General features: G+C 41.4%; 2 protein-coding genes across 7 annotated transcripts in view; both read right to left on the reverse strand.

Annotated features, from left to right (window-relative positions):
• LOC115105348 (F-BAR and double SH3 domains protein 2-like) overlaps positions 1-11356 on the reverse strand; it is a 48775-nt gene extending 37419 nt beyond the window's left edge. For 2 of the 3 annotated variants that reach the window (XM_065007254.1, XM_029627284.2), the window contains exons 1-2: positions 11090-11356; positions 3821-3918 (exon numbers count right to left, since the gene is read on the reverse strand). In XM_065007254.1, coding sequence (XP_064863326.1) covers positions 3821-3918; positions 11090-11110 — 119 coding nt within the window. In that variant the 5' untranslated portion in view covers positions 11111-11356. Of the gene's footprint in view, positions 1-3820; positions 3919-11089 lie in introns of those variants that run through there. The other variant, XM_029627285.2, reaches the window with a different exon arrangement.
• Positions 11357-13867: 2511 nt separating this feature from the next.
• LOC115105349 (protein FAM168A-like) overlaps positions 13868-20576 on the reverse strand; it is a 96727-nt gene continuing 90018 nt past the window's right edge. For all 4 annotated transcript variants that reach the window (XM_065007257.1, XM_029627288.2, XM_029627286.2 and 1 more), the window contains one exon: positions 13868-16714. The gene's annotated coding sequence lies outside the window, so the exon portion shown is untranslated. The remainder of the gene's footprint in view (positions 16715-20576) is intronic.

A 20576-nucleotide genomic window follows, 5' to 3' on the forward strand; every position in this document is an offset into this window, starting at 1 on the left:
AATCATGGGCATTAATATGGAGTTCGTTCCCCCTTTGCTGCTATAACAGCCTCCACTCTTCTGGGAAGGCATTCCACTAGACGTGGGAACATTGCTGTGTGGACTTCCATTCAACCACAAGAGCATTAGTGAGGTTGAGCACTGATGTTGGGCGATTAGGTCTGGCTCCCAGTCGGCGTTCCAATTCATCCCAAAGGTGTTTGATGGCGTAGAGGTCAGGGCTCTGTGCAAGCCAGTCAAGTTCTTCCACACTGATCTTGACAAACCATTTCTGTACGGACCTCGCTTTGTGCACGGGGGCAGTGTCATGCTGAAACAGGAATGGGCCTTCCCCAAATTGTTGGCACAAAGTGGGCTTCCGAGTGGCGCAGTTGTCTAAGTCACTGCATCTCAGTGCTAGAGGTGTCACTACAGACACCCTTGTTCGAATCCAGGCTATATCCGGCCATGATTGGGAGTCCCATAGGGCGGCGCACAATTGGCCCAGCGTCGTCCGGGTTTGGCCGGTGTAGGCTGTCATTGTAAATAAGAATTTGTTCTTAACGGACTTGCCTAGTTAAATAAAAAATAAAGCACAGAAAAGTCTAGAATGTTATTGGCTGCGCGAGCGCTACTGGAACTAAGTGGCCCAATCATGAAAAACAACCATCCACCAAACTTTACAGTTGGCACTAAGCATTGGGGCATGTAGCGTACTCCTGGCATCTGCCAAACCCAGATTCGTCTGTTGCACTGCCAGATGGTGAAGCTGCCAGAAAATGCGTTTCCACTGCTTCAGAGTCCAATGGAGTCCAATGGAGGTAAGCTTTACACCACTCCATTACACATGGTGATCTTAGGCTTGTGTGCGGCTGCTTGGCCATGGAAACCCATTTCATGAAGCTCCTGACGAACAGTTCTTGTGCTGATGTTGCTTCAAGAGGCAGTTTGATACTCGGTAATAAGTGTTGTAACCGAGGACAGATGATTTTTACACGCTTCAGCCCTTGGTGGTCCCGTTCTGTGAGCCTGAGTGGCCTACCACTTTGCGGCTGAGCCGTTGTTGCTCCTAGGCGTTTCCACTTCACAATAACAGCACTTACAGTTGACAGGGGCATCTCTACCAGGTCAGAAATTTTATGAACTGACTTGTTGGAAATGTGGCATCCTATGACGGTGCCAAGTCGAAAGTCACTGAGCTCTTCAGCATGGCCAAGGAGATTGCATGGCTGTATGCTCAATTGTATACACTTGTCAGCAATGAGTGGCTGAAATAGCCAAATCCACTAATTTGAAGGGGTGTACACATACTTTTGTATATATAGTGTAAAATATATCACTAGCCACTTTAAACAATGCTACCTAATATAATGTTTACATACCCTACATTATTCATCTCATATGTATATACTGTACTCTATATCATCTACTGCATCTTTATGTAATACATGTATCACTAGCCACTTTAACTATGCCACTTTGTTTACATACTCATCTCATATGTATATACTGCACTCAATACCATCTACTGCATCTTGCCTATGCCGCTCACTCATATCTTTATGTACATATTCTTTATCCCCTTACACTTGTGTCTATAAGGTAGTCGTTTTGGAATTGTTAGCTAGATTACTTGTTGGTTATTACTGCATTGTCGGAACTAGAAGCACAAGCATTTCGCTACACTCGCATTAACATCTGCTAACCATGTGTATGTGACAAATAAAATTTGATTTGATTTGTATCAATCTGATATCTAATGAATGTGATGGCTTGTTAAATAAGTGATAAATTGTGACAAATCGTTTGATTGATCAAAATAGTAGAGTGGTGCATATAACTATGCAGTGTAGACTGTAATATGCTGTAATATTTTTACTATTTTATTTTTCTATTTCACTGCTTATCGAGGTCATATTCATTCGGGCATGCAACAAAAAACACTTACAACAGAAAACAAAGATTCAAATGCATTATTGGTTAAAATAGTCCCTCCCTGTTTCAGTCTGTTTTCTTCCATTTGATGTCTAATGAAGGGTCCCAGTTGTGTTATTGTTTGGAGTCTTTACAGTTCCAAGAGTGAGCAGAGTATGGCACAGCTATGTCCTTCCCTCCACTCTCACAACAAAAATAATCTGAATTCTTTCAGTAACTGTACTTGTTTTTCCTCCCGTTCCAGGGCCACTAGTCCCTCCTTTCTCCCGGTCTCTCTCCCTATTTCAGGCTCTGTTCTATGCAACTGAATCCAGGACTTCCTGACAGGCAAACCCCAGGTGGTGAGGATAGACAACAACACCTCTGCCACACTGACCTACAACACAGGGGCCCCCCAGGGGTGCGTGCTCAGCCCACTCTTGTACACCCACGACTGTGTGGCCATGCACGACTCCAACACCATCATTAAGTTTGCCAACAACATGAACGTGGTGGGCCTTATCCCCGACGGCAACGGGAGCCTAGAGGAAGGTGGTTAGAGCCCTGGTAGAGTGGTGCCAGGAAAAGCCTCTCCCTCAATGTCAGCAAAACCAAGGAGCTGATCATGAACTTCAGGAAACAGCGGATGCAGTGGACGGGGCTGCAGTGGAGAGGGTCAAAAGCATCAAGTTCCTCAACGTGCACACCAGAGGACCTAACATGGTCCAATCACACCACCACCGTTACAGTGTCTCTTCAACCTCAGGTTACTGAAGAAATGTTGCATGGGCCCTCGGGTCCTCAAGGAGTTCTATAACTGCACAACTGAGAGCATCTTGACCGGCTGGATCACCGCCTGGTACAGCAACTGCACTTCCCTCATCTGGAAGGCTCAACAAAAGGTGGTGCATCACTGGGGGCTTCCTGTGTGTTCACTACCCTACAGCCTCCTTGATTAGAGGACAAGAGCCTCTGAGTTCTAGGGCCACAGGCAGACACCCTTGCTTGTGAGTCTTCTTTTCTAGCACACGTTCACTGGGCATTTTATAGTAAATTACAGAGTGTGTTAATATTTGTCTGAGTGCTCCAGTATACAGCACAGCCAAACTGACACAACAGATCCTTTCCCTCTGCATGGGTCGTGTTCATTAGAGAACATTGATTTAAAATTCTGTGCAATGGAAAACGAAAATGAATTTCTTATTGGAGTCCAGGCAGTCCCTCCCTGTTTTAGTATGTTTGGTACCTAATGAACACATCCCTGCCTCCCTATACTATATCACTGCCTGTCCCCATCATTCTCCCTGTGACATGTTTTTTATTTTATTCTGGTAACTTAATCGAAATCCCATTTGCAGGATTCCTGATTATTCCATCCTGATCCCAGGAATCTTTGGGAATGATGCCACTCTTATTTTAACACTGAAAGTTTTTTTTATCCAACTTCGATTTTCCTCCAAGAGTTACTGGCTGAACATTCAGGGCTTGTTCGATCTCTAGGTACTTTTCTTCTCTCTTTGTTATCCCCCCCCCCCCAACAAACAACTTATGGCAGCCAGAACATCTGGAGTGGAGGCCCTCCTTGCTTTTCACTTCCAGCTGTTTAGTGTGGGCGGTGCCACCTCACCCAAGCCAAAGAAAAGAAAGCGAAACCCAAGACTACCGTTACATTCCAAATAAACCCTTAGCCTCCCTGCCAGGGTACTTCATATCATAGACATGTACAAAGATCAGATTGGTGTTACCAGTATGGTAATAGTGGCTACCCCCCCCCCATGTAGAATTGTCATTGATTATATCTATCCAAGCCTTTCACAACTACGCAAGTGCCTAGGTAGTAGGGGTTGATTTGGAATTGGGGATAGAGACGCAGCCTCAATTGCCATCCACCGGCTCCCTCCACCCCCAACTTCCACCCTCCCCTTACTTCAGGTCCTCTAGTAGGTCACACTCTGTCTGGTGTTTGATGTGTAGTCTGCTCATCTGCTCAGCATGAGTATGCTTTAGCTCCTGGGTAACCTTGACCTGAGGGAGAAAAGAAATGTCAGAAGAAATGGACTAGACAACCAAATCCATCTTTTGTATACGGAGAAGAAAGCCGTAAACTCCTAAAAAGTGCACTGAATGTCATAAAAGCACAAATACATTATTTTTAACAGTCTCTGTATATCTGCATGTTTCCAGTTGACGCATTAACAGGGGCAAGTCGTTGAATCGATCAGGGTCATGTTCGTTAGGGCACACTGAAGCAAAAACAATTGCAACAGAAAACTTAGCATAACATTTTTTAAATGAAGCCGCTTGCGAGAATGCCAAGAGCGTGCAAAGTTGTCATCAAGGCAAAGGGTGCCTGCTTTGAAGAATCTCAATATAAAATATATTTTGATTTGTTTAACAATTGTTTGGTTGCTACATGAATCCATGTGTTATTTCTCGAGGTGGACCAATTAAAAATCGGCATGGCTGATTCATTATGGCTGATTTCAAGTTTTCATAACAAATCGGTAATCGGCATTTTTGGACGCCGATTATGGCCGATCACATTGCATTCCACGAGGAAACTGCGTGGCAGGTTGACCACCTGTTACGCGAGTGCAGCAAGGAGCCAAGGTAAGTTGCTAGCTAGCATTAAACTTATCTTATAAAAAACAACCTTCACATAATCACTAACTAAGCTAGTAATGTCATCAACTATGTGTAGTTAACTAGCTTGTCCTGCGTTGCATATAATCAATTCGGTGCCTGTTAATTTCTCATTGAATCACAGCCTACTTCATCAAACGGGTGATGATTTAACAAGCGCATTTGCAAATAAAAGCACTGTAGTTGCACCAATGTACCTAACCATAAACATCAATGGCTTACTTAAAATCAATATACAAGTATATATTTTTAAACCTGCATATTTAGTTAAAAGAAATTCATGTTAGCAGGCAATATCAACTAGGGAAATTGTGTCACTTGTCTTGCGTTCAGTGCAAACAGAGTCAGGGTGTATGCAACAGTTTGGGCCGCCTGGCTCGTTGCGAACTAATTTGCCAGAATTTTACATAATTATGACATCCTCGGATGGGGCCACAGTGTCTCCTGACCCCTCCTGTCTCAGCCTCCAGTATTTATGCTGCAGTAGTTTATGTGTCGGGGGGCTGGGGTCAGTTTGTTATATCTGGAGTACTTCTCCTGTCCTATTCGGTGTCCTGTGTGAATCTAAGTGTGCGTTCTCTAATTCTCTCCTTCTCTCTTTCTTTCTCTCTCTCGGAGGACCTGAGCCCTAGGACCATGCCCCAGGACTACCTGACATGATGACTCCTTGCTGTCCCCAGTCCACCTGGCCATGCTGCTGTTCCAGTTTCAACTGACCTGAGCCCTAGGACCATGCCCCAGGACTACCTGACATGATGACTCCTTGCTGTCCCCAGTCCACCTGGCCATGCTGCTGCTCCAGTTTCAACTTCCACCTGACTGTGCTGCTGCTCCAGTTTCAACTGTTCTGCCTTATTATTATTCGACCATGCTGGTCATTTATGAACATTTGAACATCTTGGCCATGTTCTGTTATAATCTCCACCCGGCACAGCCAGAAGAGGACTGGCCACCCCACATAGCCTGGTTCCTCTCTAGGTTTCTTCCTAGGTTTTGGCCTTTCTAGGGAGTTTTTCCTAGCCACCGTGCTTCTACACCTGCATTGCTTGCTGTTTGGGGTTTTAGGCTGGGTTTCTGTACAGCACTTTGAGATATCAGCTGATGTACGAAGGGCTATATAAATAAATTTGATTTGATTTGATAACATTGAAGGTTGTGCAATGTAACCGCAATATTTAGACTTAGGGTTGCCACCCGTTTGATAAAATACGGAACGGTTCCATATTTCACTGAAAGAGTAAACGTTTTGTTTTTTAAATTATAGTTTCCGGATTTTACCATATTAATGACCAAAGGCTGATATTTCTGTGTTTACTATATTATAATTAAGTCTATGATTTGAAATATCAGTCTGACTGAGCGGTGGTAGGCAGCAGCAGGCTCGTAAGCATTCATTCAAACTTTACTGCGTTTGCCAGCCGCTCTTAGCAATGCTTGATCACAGCGCTGTTTATGACTTCAAGCCCATCAACTCCTGAGATTAGGCTGGCAATACTAAAGTGCCCATTAGAACATCCCATAGTCAAAGGTATATGAAATACAAAATGGTATAGAGAGAAATAGTCGACGCATCATAATTCCTATAATAACTGAAACCTAATATTTCTTTACAGGGAATATTGAACCACCAGCTTTCATATGTTCTGAGCAAGGAACTTAAATGTTAGCTTTTGTACATGGCACATATTGCACTTTTACTTTCTTCTCCAACACCTTTTGCATTTTTGCATTATTTAAACCAAATTGAACATGTTTCATTATTTACTTGAGACTAAATATATTTTATGTATTATATTAAGTTATAAAAGTGTTAGTTGTTAATTCAGTATTGTTGTAATTGTCATTATTTCAAATATATATATATAAAACCCGGCTGATTAATCTGTATCATCTTTTTTTGGTCCTCCAATAAATCGGTCGACCTCTAGTTATTTCATAGTTTTGATGTCTTCACTATTATTCTACAATGTAGAAAAAAGTTAAGCTAAAGAAAAACACTTGAATGAGAAGGTTTCCAAACTTTTGTCAGGTACTGTATTTATGTGTGTACACACACACACACACGTTCAGTTTGGGGTCACTTAGAAATGTCCTTGTTTTTTAAAGAAAAGCAAATTTTTTGTCCATTAAAATAACGTCAAATTGATCAGAAATACAGTGTAGACATTGTTAATGTTGTAAATGATTATAGTAGCTGGAAACGGCTGATTTTTCAATGGAATACCTACATAGGCATTCAGAGGCCCATTATCAGCAACCATCACTCCTGTGTTCCAATGGCATGTTGTGTTAGCTAATCCAAGTTTCATTTTAAGAAGCTAATTGATCATTAGAAAACCCTTTGGCAATTATGTTAGCATAGCTGAAAACTGTTCTGATTAAAGAAGCAATAAAACTGGCCTTTAGACTAGTTGAGTATCTGGCACATCAGCATTTTTGGGTTCGATTACAGGCTCAAAATGTCCAGAAACAAAGACCTTTCTTCTGAAACTCGTCAGTCTGTTCTTGTTCTGAGAAATGAAGGCTATTCCATGCGAGAAATTACCTAGAAACTGAAGATCTCGTAAAAGTACTACTCCCTTCACAGAACAGTGCAAACTGGCTCTAACCAGAATAGAAAAAGGAGTGGGAGGCCCCGGTGCACAATGGAGCAAGAGGACAAGTACATTAGAGTGTCTAGTTTGAGAAACAGACACCTCACAAGTCCTCAACTGGCAGCTTCATTAAATAGTACCCGCAAAACACCAGTCTCAACGTCAACAGTGAAGAGGTGACTCCGGGATGCTGACTGTTCTTTCGGCTACCGCATGGCAAACAGTACCGGAGCTCCCAGTCTAGGTCCAAAAGGCTCCTTAACAGCTTCTACCCTCAAGCCATAAGACTGCTGAACAGTTAATCAAATGGCTACCCAGACTATTTGCACACTACTGCTACTCGCTCTTTATTATCTATGCATAGTCACTTTACCCCTACCTACATGTACATACTACCTCAACTAACCTGTACCCCACATTGACTCTGTACCAGTACCCCTGTATATAGCCTCATTATTGTGTTACTATTTTTTTTTTAAACTTTTTAAAACTATTTTAATGTGTAAATATTTTATCAACTCTTAAATGCATTATTGGTTAAGGGCTTGTAAGTTTTTCACAGTATCTGTTGTAATCGGTGACAAAATTTGATTTGGCAGATGCCAGGAGAACGCTACCTGCCCCAATGCATATAGTGCCAACAGTATAGTTTGGTGGAGGAGGAATAATGGTCTGGGGATGTTTTTCATGGTTCGGGCTAGGCCCCTTAGATCCAGTATAGGGAAATCTTAACGCTACAGCATACAATCACATTCTAGACCAGTAGTCGCCAACCGGTCCATCACTATCGACTGGTCGATCTTCAAGGCATTCCTAGTCTATCACCAAATATTTCTGTTGAAATTATTCAACACTATTACAAAATGCGCTTCTGAGTAGCCAAGTAGATAGCCCTGTGTTTTATTATTATTAGCAGCTCGTCATGTCGATTTTAATATTAAGGAATATTTCACTTTCTCTGGTCATAGGAACAACATGAATTTGTGCATGAGGCAGACGCGGTGCGACTTGAGTTTCACCATCAGGTGGAAGACGGTGTCCCCTCTCTGGTCAGTCTCACCGGTGGAAAGGAAGGAGAGAGCAGGGGCCGTGAGAGGCGGATGAGAAAAATATTTTTCAATGATCATCCAACTCGGAATTCCAAGTCGGAAACTTGGGCATCTTTCTAGAGCTCCGACTTTTCGACCTGAAGATCACTGACGTCGTGATTTGACCTTGTTGACCATCAGATGCAGGTACCATCAGTCAAGTAAAATAAAAAAGCTGATTTCAATTCATGCTCCACAGTGCCTCACAAGCGCTAAACCAACTAATCTATTTTGTTATCAAAGCTTGAGTTTTGAAATATAATATGGTCTGATTAACAATATTGGCAGGCCAATCATGTAGCCAATATGCTGTGATAATGTATTAGGCCTACTGCCCAAACATCATTTCTACAAAACTTATTGTTTGAGGTTAATGTAAAAAATATATCTATATATATTTTTAAAAATCTGAGCAGTAGATCTCAACTTGCTTTTTGACTGTGAAAGTGATCTTGACGCAGAAAATGTTGGTGACCACTGTTCTAGACGATTCTGGGATTCCAATTTTGTGGCAACAGTTTGTGGAAGGCCATTTCTTGTTTCAGCATGACAATGCCCCCGTACACAAAGTGAGGTCCACACAGAAATGGTTTGTCAAGTGGTGTGGAAGAACTTGACTGGCCTGCACAGAGCTCTGACCTCAACCCCATTTAACACATTTGGGATGAATTGGCACACCGACTGAGAGCCAGGCCTAAATCGCTCAACATCACCCTGTTTTACCTAGATATGATGTGTGTATGTATTGATATGTAGGCTGTGTGTGGCATTTTTAAATGTATGTAGTTCTGTCCTTGTCTATTAAATGTTCTGTATTGTCATGTTCTGTGTGGACCCCAGGAAGAGTAGCTGCGGATTTCACAACAGCTTATTGGGATCCTAATAAAATACGAAATACCAGTGCGAAACCTCACTAATGCTCGTGGCTGAATGGAAGCAAGTCCCCACAGCAATGTTCCAACATCTAGTGGAAAGCCTTCCCAGAAGAGTGGAGGCTGTTATAGCAGCAAAAGGGGGAACCAACTCCATATTAATGCCCAAAATTTTGAAATGAGATGTTCGACGAGCAGGTGTCCATATACTTTTGGTCATGTGGTGTATATTAAATTCAGATTTTCCTACTTCCCACAGCTTTGACCTTATGTTATTTTTAGTGCTATATTGAGTAGTGCAGTGTTGGGTTTGGAGCATGCAAGAAAGGAATTTCAATGTACTTGTGCACGTGACATTAAAAACCTGAAACTAATGGTCAGGTCGAACACTATTCAATGATCTCACACGAGCATTAGTTGTCTGACTAACACAGCCGATCATTAGGGGAAAATATACTGAGGCTAAAATAAGGCTATATTCAGACAACTACAAAAACAGGTCAAGTGGTTGATCTAATAGGCCACGGTGTGTTTCTATTTTAGGAAATGAATCATCTGTAGCACTACCACTGACATCTGAATGGCTTTAGCCTATTCCTCAGCAATTAGTATGCTAAAGCTCCCCTGTTTGTGAGAGAAATGTAATCCATAAACAATCATGAACATAACAATTGGCAAATGTACTGTAACAGTGATAATTCATACTTTACAAAAATAAAAACAACATGCAATAATTTCTAAGACTTTGCTGAGTTACAGTTCATAAGGAAATCGTTTCATTGAAATAAATGAAGTAGGCCCTGATCTATGGATTTCACATGACTGGGCAAGGGCATAGGCCCACCCACTTGTAAGTCAGGCCCACCCAATCAGAATGTTTTTCCCCACAAACAAGCTTTATTACAGACGCAAATACTCCTCAGGGCCCCCTCAGACAATCTCACAGGTGAAGAAGGCAGATGTGGCGTGGTGACATGTAGTCTGTGGTGGTGAGGCCAGTTGGACATACAGCAAAATTCTCTAAAATGGATGTTGGAAGCGGCTTATGGTAGAGAAATTAACATTCAATTATCTGGCAACAGCTCTGGTGGACATTCCTGCAGTCAGCATGCCAATTGCGCGCTCCCTCAATGTGAGACATCTGTGGCATTGTGTTGTGACTGCACATTTTAGAGTGGCCTTTTAATGTTCCAAGCACAAGATGCACCTGTGTAGTAATCATGCTGTTTAACCAGCTTCTTGATATGCCACACCTGTCAAGTGGATGAAATTCTAACAGGAATGTAAACAAATGTGTGCAAAAAATGAGAGAAATTAGCTTTTTTGTGAATATGAAACATTTCTGGGATATTTAATTTCAGCTCATGAAACCAACATTTGTTGCATTCATATTTTTGTCCAGTATAAAATCAACAAAAACTCTTGACTCAATCATTTGATATAGTTGAACCTCGACTGTAGGAATTCTAACAGAAGTACAATTTCTTATCCAAACAGCAACAGACTTCTGTGTAATGTTTTTGGAACATGATATATAACAGGATTCACATATGTTTGTTGCTGTTTTAGTTACCTTTAATCTTTCGAGGTCGAAATTCTGCCATGCAGCACCGCGTTCGCTTGTAACATCTCTCCACTAAGACTGTTACAATGTATGTATATATATTTGTATAGTTTAATCCAAGCAAAAGCTACAATTTGGAACCGTGAGAACATTCGTTTTTTTAATTGAATTGAGTACCATTTTACCCAGGACATTTCTTTGGCTACTTTGTTACATAATAAAAATATTCAAGTTTAGAATATCTAAAAACAACTCACTAACCAAAAGGTCGTGTTTTCGTTTGATAAGAACTGACGTTATAACACGTTGTGCCGACCTGGTGGTTGCATATCTTAAAATTGGACTACAACAAAGCGTGCATCTTTCAACAATTAGGCTACATAAGCAACATTCGTCGAAACATTTGCAGAGAAAAGTAAAACCGGGCCAACTCACCTTTCTTGGCGGAGGCTGCATGTTAGAGTTTTTACATGGATGTTTTCCCCCCTAACAAATATTGAAGTTAATCCGCAAAAAAACTTTCGATTGTATGTAAATTACAGAATGAGAACCACGCACTGGGTGAATTTAGTCTGGTTCAGGCGGCCATGACGACCCAACTCAACACACCGATGAAGTCCTGTTGAAAATCGACTGCCTCCGGGAACATAAAAGCGAAGTTTGCGATACAGCAGGGTTTCCGGTGGAGGAGAGATGGAGAATGGCGGCACACTGAGGAAGTACACGGGATTTTTCGTGGGGATTGCATTGCTTATTGTTGGGAATTTGTGATGTAGACTCACCGTGGCCATGTCCGCTGCATAAACATGGGGATTCGTTGGAGATTAGGTGAATCATATCTGACCACTGCACATCTGTGCGTTTAAATCTATGCTGTGGCCCTCAGAAAAACACCTATTTTATCATTTCCCCTCAATTATCTCAGATTAATATAGAGATTTATTCCTACAGATAAGTGACATGTCAAGGCAAAAGTATACAGATTCAACATGGTTGAGTAAAACCATTTCCAGGTTGTTTTGTACAGGCCTACTATTATGATTATAGGCTATCAGCAGATAGCAGTCCACTGAGTCTGATAAGAGATTCATGGGAGAATGCAATTGCGAACAGGGACAGACTTGGACCAGAAATCGGCCCCGGCATTTCCTCAAGGCTCCCACACCGGCTCATTCAATAGCGTAGCGGCTGTTAGAAATCTGATGTGTAGTGTACATCTTATCCCTTGAACGTTTGCTTTTTTTTTTGCCGTTTACAGTCAAAACAATAATTTACAAATCAAGAGAGGCCACAATGTTCCTTTATGATGAATTGGCGCAGGACACAAACATGTAAAAGCTGGGCTTTTTGGGAAATATTTTAATAGTTATTGAATGTTCTACATCATACAGTAAGTATTATACAATTACAAACTTGCCTTGTCACCAGGACCACTATCCGATCCTCATTAGAACAACAAAAACAAAAACAGATTTACACTTCATATACACAAGTCTGATGTGGGTCTTTGCTTCAAGAACGTCCCAACCGCATGTTATAAAACGTTCTGCCAGCATTGCTGCAACGTAGTGACAGAACATAGCAAAGACTCCGGGGGCCATTAGTTGGGAAGTAGTTTTAATCTCAAGGTGCTGACTCTTATAAAGTCGGTCTTAAAAATAGATACTTTTTTTTGTGACGACGAGTATACTTCCCTCTCTCGAAATTAGTGTTCAAATCAAAAGTTTGACAAGGCCGAAGTTCATTGTGACCAAAGGAAACAGAAAAGGTATAGGGATTGTTACGCTTTCATGTTCAACATTGGTGGAGCTGCTTGCTTCTCGACCTCCAGGCAACGAGACACCCAGGGCAGCTCCCAGCTCTTAACATTGCAGACTGAGTTTGCTACGTTGCAGGGATGTTACACATAACATGAAGTGAACAGTGGTGAAACATACTGTAGCAAAAGGAGTTTTGATCCCCGTTTACAAATCTCATGTCTCAATCCACAATCTCTGGACCCATACCCTTTAGCATTTTTCAATAAACATGAATTGTAGTGTAAGGACTTGACTCCAGGCTAGATTTCAGTCTACAGTATGCCCAGTTAGCACATTCGGTTCCCTAGATGTTCAGGGAACATCTGTTTATGGTGTCAGTTAGGTTCTGGGAACATTTCTCGTGTTTCAATGCCCTGGGTGTTTGAGGGGAAAGGCCAGCGAGTGGGGACTGTATGCCAGTAGTTTCTGACCAGGTTGCCAGATTGTGCCCCTCCCCACATCTGCTCCACTCATCCTACAGACTTGTGTTCTGAAATGCCCCCTGAAGCCCTAAGAGACAACCCACATCAGCTCAACCATAATGATCTTCTATTTTAAGAATAATAAACATCAATCAATCAACAAAACCTTAAATAACACTTATGGTAAAAAGCTCTTAAATTACATACCAGAAATTAAAAGTGTATCATTCTTTTAATCCTTTTTTTTTTCAACACAGAGGTTATACTCGTACACATGGTTATTTTGGAGGTTTTGAACCTCCAGATATTTAGCACTCAGTATAGCATTCACATAAATTTGGGCCTGTGCAACTAGTCATATGCCTTGTTCAGTTCTTGCATCACATTACATGTTCTAGTGAATAGCACTACAAAACAATATTTGTCAATGGTCTCAAAAAAAAGCTGTCTGGTTGTTTGTGTTTCTTTGCTCTAATGCCCCCCCAAAATGTAGCACAATAAATGTACATTTGAGACTTGTTTTCAAGGTTCTTGTTCTATTTGGCTTTGTGATATGCTACTGACAGGGGAAAGTGGAGGGCAACGTTAGCTCTACAGCCTGACCAGTGCAATTTTACACAGGACTGCATACATGCTTCACACGCACAGACACACACGGACACACTACACGGGAGGTGAGGGGCTGATACCACACTGCCCACTGATAACTTTCCTCACACAGTCAACACACGGACACACTACACGGGAGGTGAGGGGCTGATACCACACTGCCCACTGATAACTTTCCTCACAGTCAACACACACATCTATACCCCATTCACTAGTGAATGATACTCTATAAATTGTCATATTTTGGGTGCAGGATACCTTTGTTCTTTTTTTACTGGCGAGGTAACGTGACATCAAATAAAATAGCATTTTGAATTGTACGTAGTGGTTAACTAATTGTAACAGATTGAAAGAAGCAGTAGCAATTATTCACAACAGATATCTTAAATGTACAGTTGTTTATTGAGACCAAAGAGTACACTATCAAAATGCACTGAACTAAATTAACTCTTAAGAAATCGTAAGATGAGCTAAGTACCTGTTATTTAGCATAGATTATACTTTTAGATGTTTGTGCAATACATTTTTTACACACTCACATGATAACTGATATGTGGTCATGACACAGTAAGCTAGTGCTGAACCATAATAGCAGAGTATGGAACTCCTCCTCACAACCCAAGCTGAACCCTGTTTCCTTGCCAACTCCATTTATAAATTCCAAATGGATCGCTAGCCACTCCTGTGGATCTAGGCGGACTGTGTCAATATACCGTACGTGTTACAGTAAAAGCTTCATCTTGCCTTCTGATTGGCAAGGTAGAAATGTCAGCCATATTGCGTTCACCTATCCCAATCTTCTCAGGTCTGCAGTTGTAGGGACTAGGGAGGGAGTTGAGGCTAGCAGTGTTGGGGTTACTTCCACTAATTCAATTCCCTCTCCCTGTAAATTCCAATAAATACAATTCAAATGCCAGATCAGTCATTGAATCCAGAGATAATTCAATTCCAATGTTAGGTCAATTCCAATAATTAAATTCATAATTCAATATTATCCCCAAAAATTACAAGTTGAAATGATTCAACACAAATCCTGCAGTCCATTTTTTATACTAAGTGCATTAGTTCCATCAACTGACAAATATTGAATTACAATTCCATAAAATTCCCCCAATTTTTTTTATTCAAATTGAATTCAACAAATTCTTCATTTCATAGTGAATTCAATAATTTAATTGGAATTTTAAATAAAGTTGGAATTGAGCCCAACCCTGGGGGCTAGGGTTCGACGCATGATTCCCTTCACGATCCTAACTTCCTTCCATGGTGTCTGCCCTGGAAACAATTATGTCCTGGGCCTGTTCTATTAGCTGCTCTGAAGGGAGGGAGGGCAGAGGAGGGAGGGCCTAGCAAGGTAGCAGGTTGACCAACATGCAAACAAAATGTTTCCTTTCACTAATTGTATGAGACCTTGGTCCAAAATAAAGTGTTTTTCCACCTGCCATTGTTTAAAAGCATTCACCAGACTGGTGAACTAGTTTCAATTGCATGGACTACTCAGAAACAAACACATAGAGACCAGATGACAATTCTCTGGAACACAATTCTCTTGGGACACATCTGTGTTGAGGTCAGTCAGGTTTCTAAAAACCTATTCCCTATATAGTGCACTACTTTTGACCAGAGCCCTATATTGGTAAGGAATAGGGGGCCCTGCACCCCTCACTTCTGCCCTCTCCTGGTCACCTGAGGAACATGTAAACATGACATCACATGGGATCTTTATTGCGAATAACACTGATCTCTAGCCTGTGAGATTGATGGGAGGCATGCAGCACAGGGCTATGGGTATTGATACTTGACCACTAAACAATTTAGATTATTTTCTTCCTTTTCCCCCTTGTACTCCTTTCTCCCTCTTTCAAGTCTGCTGTTCTTTAAGTGTGTCGGCCAGCTATTGACTTTAAAATCCCTTTTGAATCCTTTGACTTAGCTATCCCTGGTCCTACTGACAATTTGCCTCACCCCTCAAACTCCATGCACCTTCGTTGATACGACACTAGAACTGGATTCAGTTCACAACATAGCCTGCAAGGTACGAGGGAGACCCTATCCAGTCATCTATCCATCGCATCCTATACCATCTACACTTTTAAAATGTGTGCGATGTCCTATACATCTGTAATGTATATCTGTGAGCAAGTGTGTCAGTGCACACCTTACGCATGCCAACTGAAATACCTAAATGCGAGTGCGTTTGCATGTTCGGCAAGCTTTTATGTGTACAAAAGAACTACAAACGCGCACAGGCGCTCGCTGTCACATCAGTATACCTATATATAATATAGTCATGTATAGATATTTCAATTTCTTACTCTACTCTAGTAGACTTACAAGCTAACTATGTCCACTGAACTTACTGAAAATATCCTCTACATGGTGTGTAACTATTATGGTACTTACGGTATTAGTCTTTCTCCTTGTGCAGGGTTTCCCAAAGTCGGTTCCGGGGTCCCCTCTGGGTGCACATTTCATTTTTTGCCCTAGTACTACACAGCTGATTCAAATAATCAATGCTTGATGATGAGTTGGTTATTTGAATCAGCTGCGTAGTGCTAGGGCAAAAAAACAAAATGTGCACCCAACTTGACTGATATAGTGGGTAAAATATTAAAGAAGCCAAGTTAATGCACTGTTGCTACAAGCTGGAAGACGACCCTTATTATCTTGTGCTGGAAGATGATTGTGTGTGAACGTAAACACAAATGGGAAGGCAAATCAAAAAGGGTGAAAGGAAATTGAGGCGTGACACTTGTACGGTGCTTCCCTCCCCCCCCCCCAAGAATGACGGGAAAATAAACTAACGGTACTCGCCTGAAAAAGTATGATTTTTTTTCTCCAACATTAGAATTTGGCAGCATACAAATACGTGTACATTCTCACGGCGAAGGGACTGGCTTTGCGTCAGAACCAGTGTTCAGAACACAAAAATACACACACACAAACATAAAAAATAAGCACAAATGTACTATAAATGTACCATACTGTTGGTCAGTGTGTGTCTGGATTACAAGAGAGAGTCAAAATCAAAGAAACTAATCCCCAAAAAACTGAGGCTGGTCAAAAATAATAAAAACATGAAAAAGCAGCTTTTCCAAATCACAAAAGAATGCATAAAGTGATCCTTGCACTTTAGTATTTTGTTCTTGCAGACAGACTTGGTGCTTGTATGCCAGGCCTCCTGCACCAATGTAAGACTTGAGTTATTGTGAGTGATATTGACTCCCGATCTGAGGGGAAAGAGGTACAGAGAGAGATGGAGAGAGGAAGAGAAGTGGAGGGATGGAGAAGAAAAATTTCACATGAACAATGTATTATATACAGTGCATTCGGAAAGTATTTAGACCCCTTGACTTTTTCCACATTTTGTTACGTTACACCCTTATTCTAAAATTGATAAAATAGTTATTTTTTTCTCAATCTACACACAATACCCCATAATGACAAAGCAAAAGCCAGATTGTTGAAATTTTTGCTAATTTTTGCTAATTTATTACAAATAATAAAACACTGAAATAACATTTACATAAGTATTCAGACCCTTTAAATAGTACTTTGTTGAAGCACCTTTGGCAGCGATTACGGCCTTGATTCTTCTTCAGTATGACGCTACAAGCTTGGCACACCTGTATTTTGGAAGTTTCTCCCATTCTTTTCTGCAGATCCTCTCAAGCTCTGTCAGGATGAATGGGGAGCGTCGCTGCAGAGCTATTTTCAGGTCTCTCCAGAGCTGTTTGACCAGGTTTAAGTCATGTCCTGTCCCAGTCTGAGGTCCATGCTTCACCATAGGGATGGTGCCAGGTTTCCTCCAGATGCTTGGCATTCTGGCCAAAGAGTTCAATCTTGGTTTCATCAGACCATGTGCCTATTACTGAAGAGTGGCTTCCGTCTGGCCACTCTACCATAAAGGCCTGATTGGTGGAGTGCTGCAGAGATGGGAGTACCTTCCAGAAGGACAACCATCTCCACAGAGGAACTGTCCAATCAATTGAATTTACCACAGGTGGTCTCCAATCAAGTTGTAGAAACATCTCAAGGATGATCCATGGAAACAGGATGTACCGGAGCTCAACTTCAAGTCTCATAACAAAGGGTCTGAATACTTTTGTAAATAAGGTATTTCTGTTCTTTAGTTTATATTTATTTGCAAACATTTCTAACTGTTTTTGGTTTGTCATTATGGGGTATTGTGTGTAAATTGCTGATTTTTTATTTATTTAATCAATTTTAGAATAAGGCTGTAACAAACTAAATGTGGGAAAAGTATATACAGTGCATTCGGAAAGTATTCCCTTTCCCACACTTTTTTACTTTCTAAAATGGAATTATTATTTTTTGTTCATCATCCATCTACACACAATATCCCATAATGAGAACGCGAAAACAGGATTTTTAGAAATGTTTGCAAAAAAACAAAACAAATAAAGAACAGAAATACCTTATTTATTTGGAAGTTTTGTTATGAGACTCGAAATTGAGCTCAGGTGCATCCTGTTTACATTGATCGTCCTTGAGATGTTTCTGCAACTTGATTGGAGTCCACTTGTGGTAAATTCAATTGATTGGATAGGATTTGGAAAGGCACACACCTGTCTATATAAGGTCCCACAGTTGACAGTGCATGTCAGAGCAAAAACCAAGCCATGAGGTCGAGGGAATTGTCTGTAGAGGGTCGAGACAGGATTGCGTTGAGGCACAAATATGGGGAAGGGTACCGAAACATTTCTGCAGCATTGAAGGTCCCCAAGAACAGTGACTGGCATCATTCTTAAATGGAAGAAGTTTTGGATCCACCAAGACTCTACTTAGAACTGGCCGTCCGGCCAAACTGAGAAATCGGGGGAGAAGGTCCTTGGTCTGGAAGGTGACGAACAACCCAATAGTCACTCTGACAGACCACCAGAGTTCCTCTGTGGAGATAGGAGAATCTTCCAGAAGGACAACCATGACAGCCCGCTTGGACTTTGCCTAAAGGCACCTAAAGACTCTCAGACCATGAGAAACAATATTCTCTGGTCTGATGAAACCGATATTGAACTTGATTGAGAGAAAGATGAACGGAGCAAAGTACAGAGAGATCCTTGATGAAAACCTCCTCCAGAACACTCAGGACCTCAGACTGGGGAGAAGGTTCACTTTCCAACAGGAAAACAACCTTAAGCACACAGCCAAGACAATGCAGGAGTGGCTTCGGGACAAGTGTCTGGATGTCCTTGAGGGGCTCAGCCAGAGCCCGGACATGAACCCGATCGAACATCTCTGGAGAGACCTGAAAATGGTTATGCAGTGTTCTACCCATCCAACCTGACATAACTTGAGAGGATCTGCAGAGAATAACAGGTGTGCCAAGCTTGTAAAGTCATACCCAAGAAGACTCGAGGCTTCAACAAAGTACTGAGAAAAGGGTCTGAACAGTTATGTAAATGTGATATATGTACAGTGGGGCAAAAAAGTATTTAGTCAGCCACCAATTGTGCAAGTTCTCCCACTTAAAAAGATGAGAGAGGCCTGTAATTTTCATCATAGGTACACTTCAACTATGACAGACAAAATGAAAAAAAAAATCTAGAAAATCACATTGTATGATTTTTAATGAATATATTTGCAAATTATGGTGGAAAATAAGTATTTGGTCAATAACAAAAGTTGATCTCAATACTTTGTTATATACCCTTTGTTGGCAATGACAAAGGTCAAATGTTTTCTGTAAGTCTTCACAAGGTTTTCACACACTGTTGCTGGTATTTTGGCCCATTCCTCCATGCAGATCTCCTCTAGAGCAGTGATATTTGGGGGCTGTTGCTGGGCAACACGGATGTTCAACTCCCTCCAATGATTTTCTATGGGGTTGAGATCTGGAGACTGGCCAGGCCACTCCAGGACCTTGAAATGCTTCTTATGAAGCCACTCCTTCGTTGCCCGGGCGGTGTGTTTGGGATCATTGTCATGCTGAAAGACCCAGCCACGTTTCATCTTCAATGCCCTTGCTGATGGAAGGAGGTTTTCACTCAAAATCTCACGATACATGGCCCCATTCATTCTTTCCTTTACACGGATCAGTCGTCCTGGTCCCTTTGCAGAAAAACAGCCCCAAAGCATGATGTTTCCACCCCCATGTTTCACAGTAGGTATGGTGTTCTTTGGATGCAACTCAGCATTCTTTGTCCTCCAAACACGACGAGTTGAGTTTTTACCAAAAAGTTATATTTTGGTTTCATCTGACCATATGACATTCTCACAATCTTCTTCTGGATCATCCAAATGCTCTCTAGCAAACTTCAGACGGGCCTGGACGTGTACTGGCTTAAGTAGGGGGACACGTCTGGCACTGCAGGATTTGAGTCCCTGGCGGCGTAGTGTGTTACTGATGGTAGGCTTTGTTACTTTGGTCCCAGCTCTCTGCAGGTCATTCACTAGGTCCCCCCGTGTGGTTCTGGGATTTTTGCTCACCGTTCTTGTGATCATTTTGACCCCACGGGGTGAGATCTTGCGTGGAGCCCTAGATCGAGGGAGATTATCAGTGGTCTTGTATGTCTTCCATTTCCTAATAATTGCTCCCACAGTTGATTTCTTCAAACCAAGCTGCTTACCTATTGCAGATTCAGTCTTCCCAGCCTGGTGCAGGTCTACAATTTTGTTTCTGGTGTCCTTTGACAGCTCTTTGGTCTTGGCCATAGTGGAATTTGGAGTGTGACTGTTTGAGGTTGTGGACAGGTGTCTTTTATACTGATAACAAGTTCAAACAGGTGCCATTAATACAGGTAACGAGTGGAGGACAGAGAAATCTTGCTTGTTTGTAGGTGACCAAATACTTATTTTCCACCATAATTTGCAAATAAATTCATTAAAAATCCTACAATGTGATTTTCTGGATTTTTTTCTCATTTTGTCTGTCATAGTTGAAGTGTACCTATGATGAAAATTACAGGCCTCTCATCTTTTTAAGTGGGAGAACTTGCACAATTGGTGGCTGACTAAATACTTTTTTACCCCACTGTATATAAACGACACACGTCTATCTATACACACAGTACATGTCATTTACAAAGAAAATATCACATTTGTCTTGCAAATCATTTTCCAAAAGCAAAT

Source organism: Oncorhynchus nerka, linkage group LG22, assembly GCF_034236695.1.
Source record: "Oncorhynchus nerka isolate Pitt River linkage group LG22, Oner_Uvic_2.0, whole genome shotgun sequence".
NCBI classification, from domain to species: Eukaryota; Metazoa; Chordata; class Actinopteri; order Salmoniformes; family Salmonidae; genus Oncorhynchus; species Oncorhynchus nerka.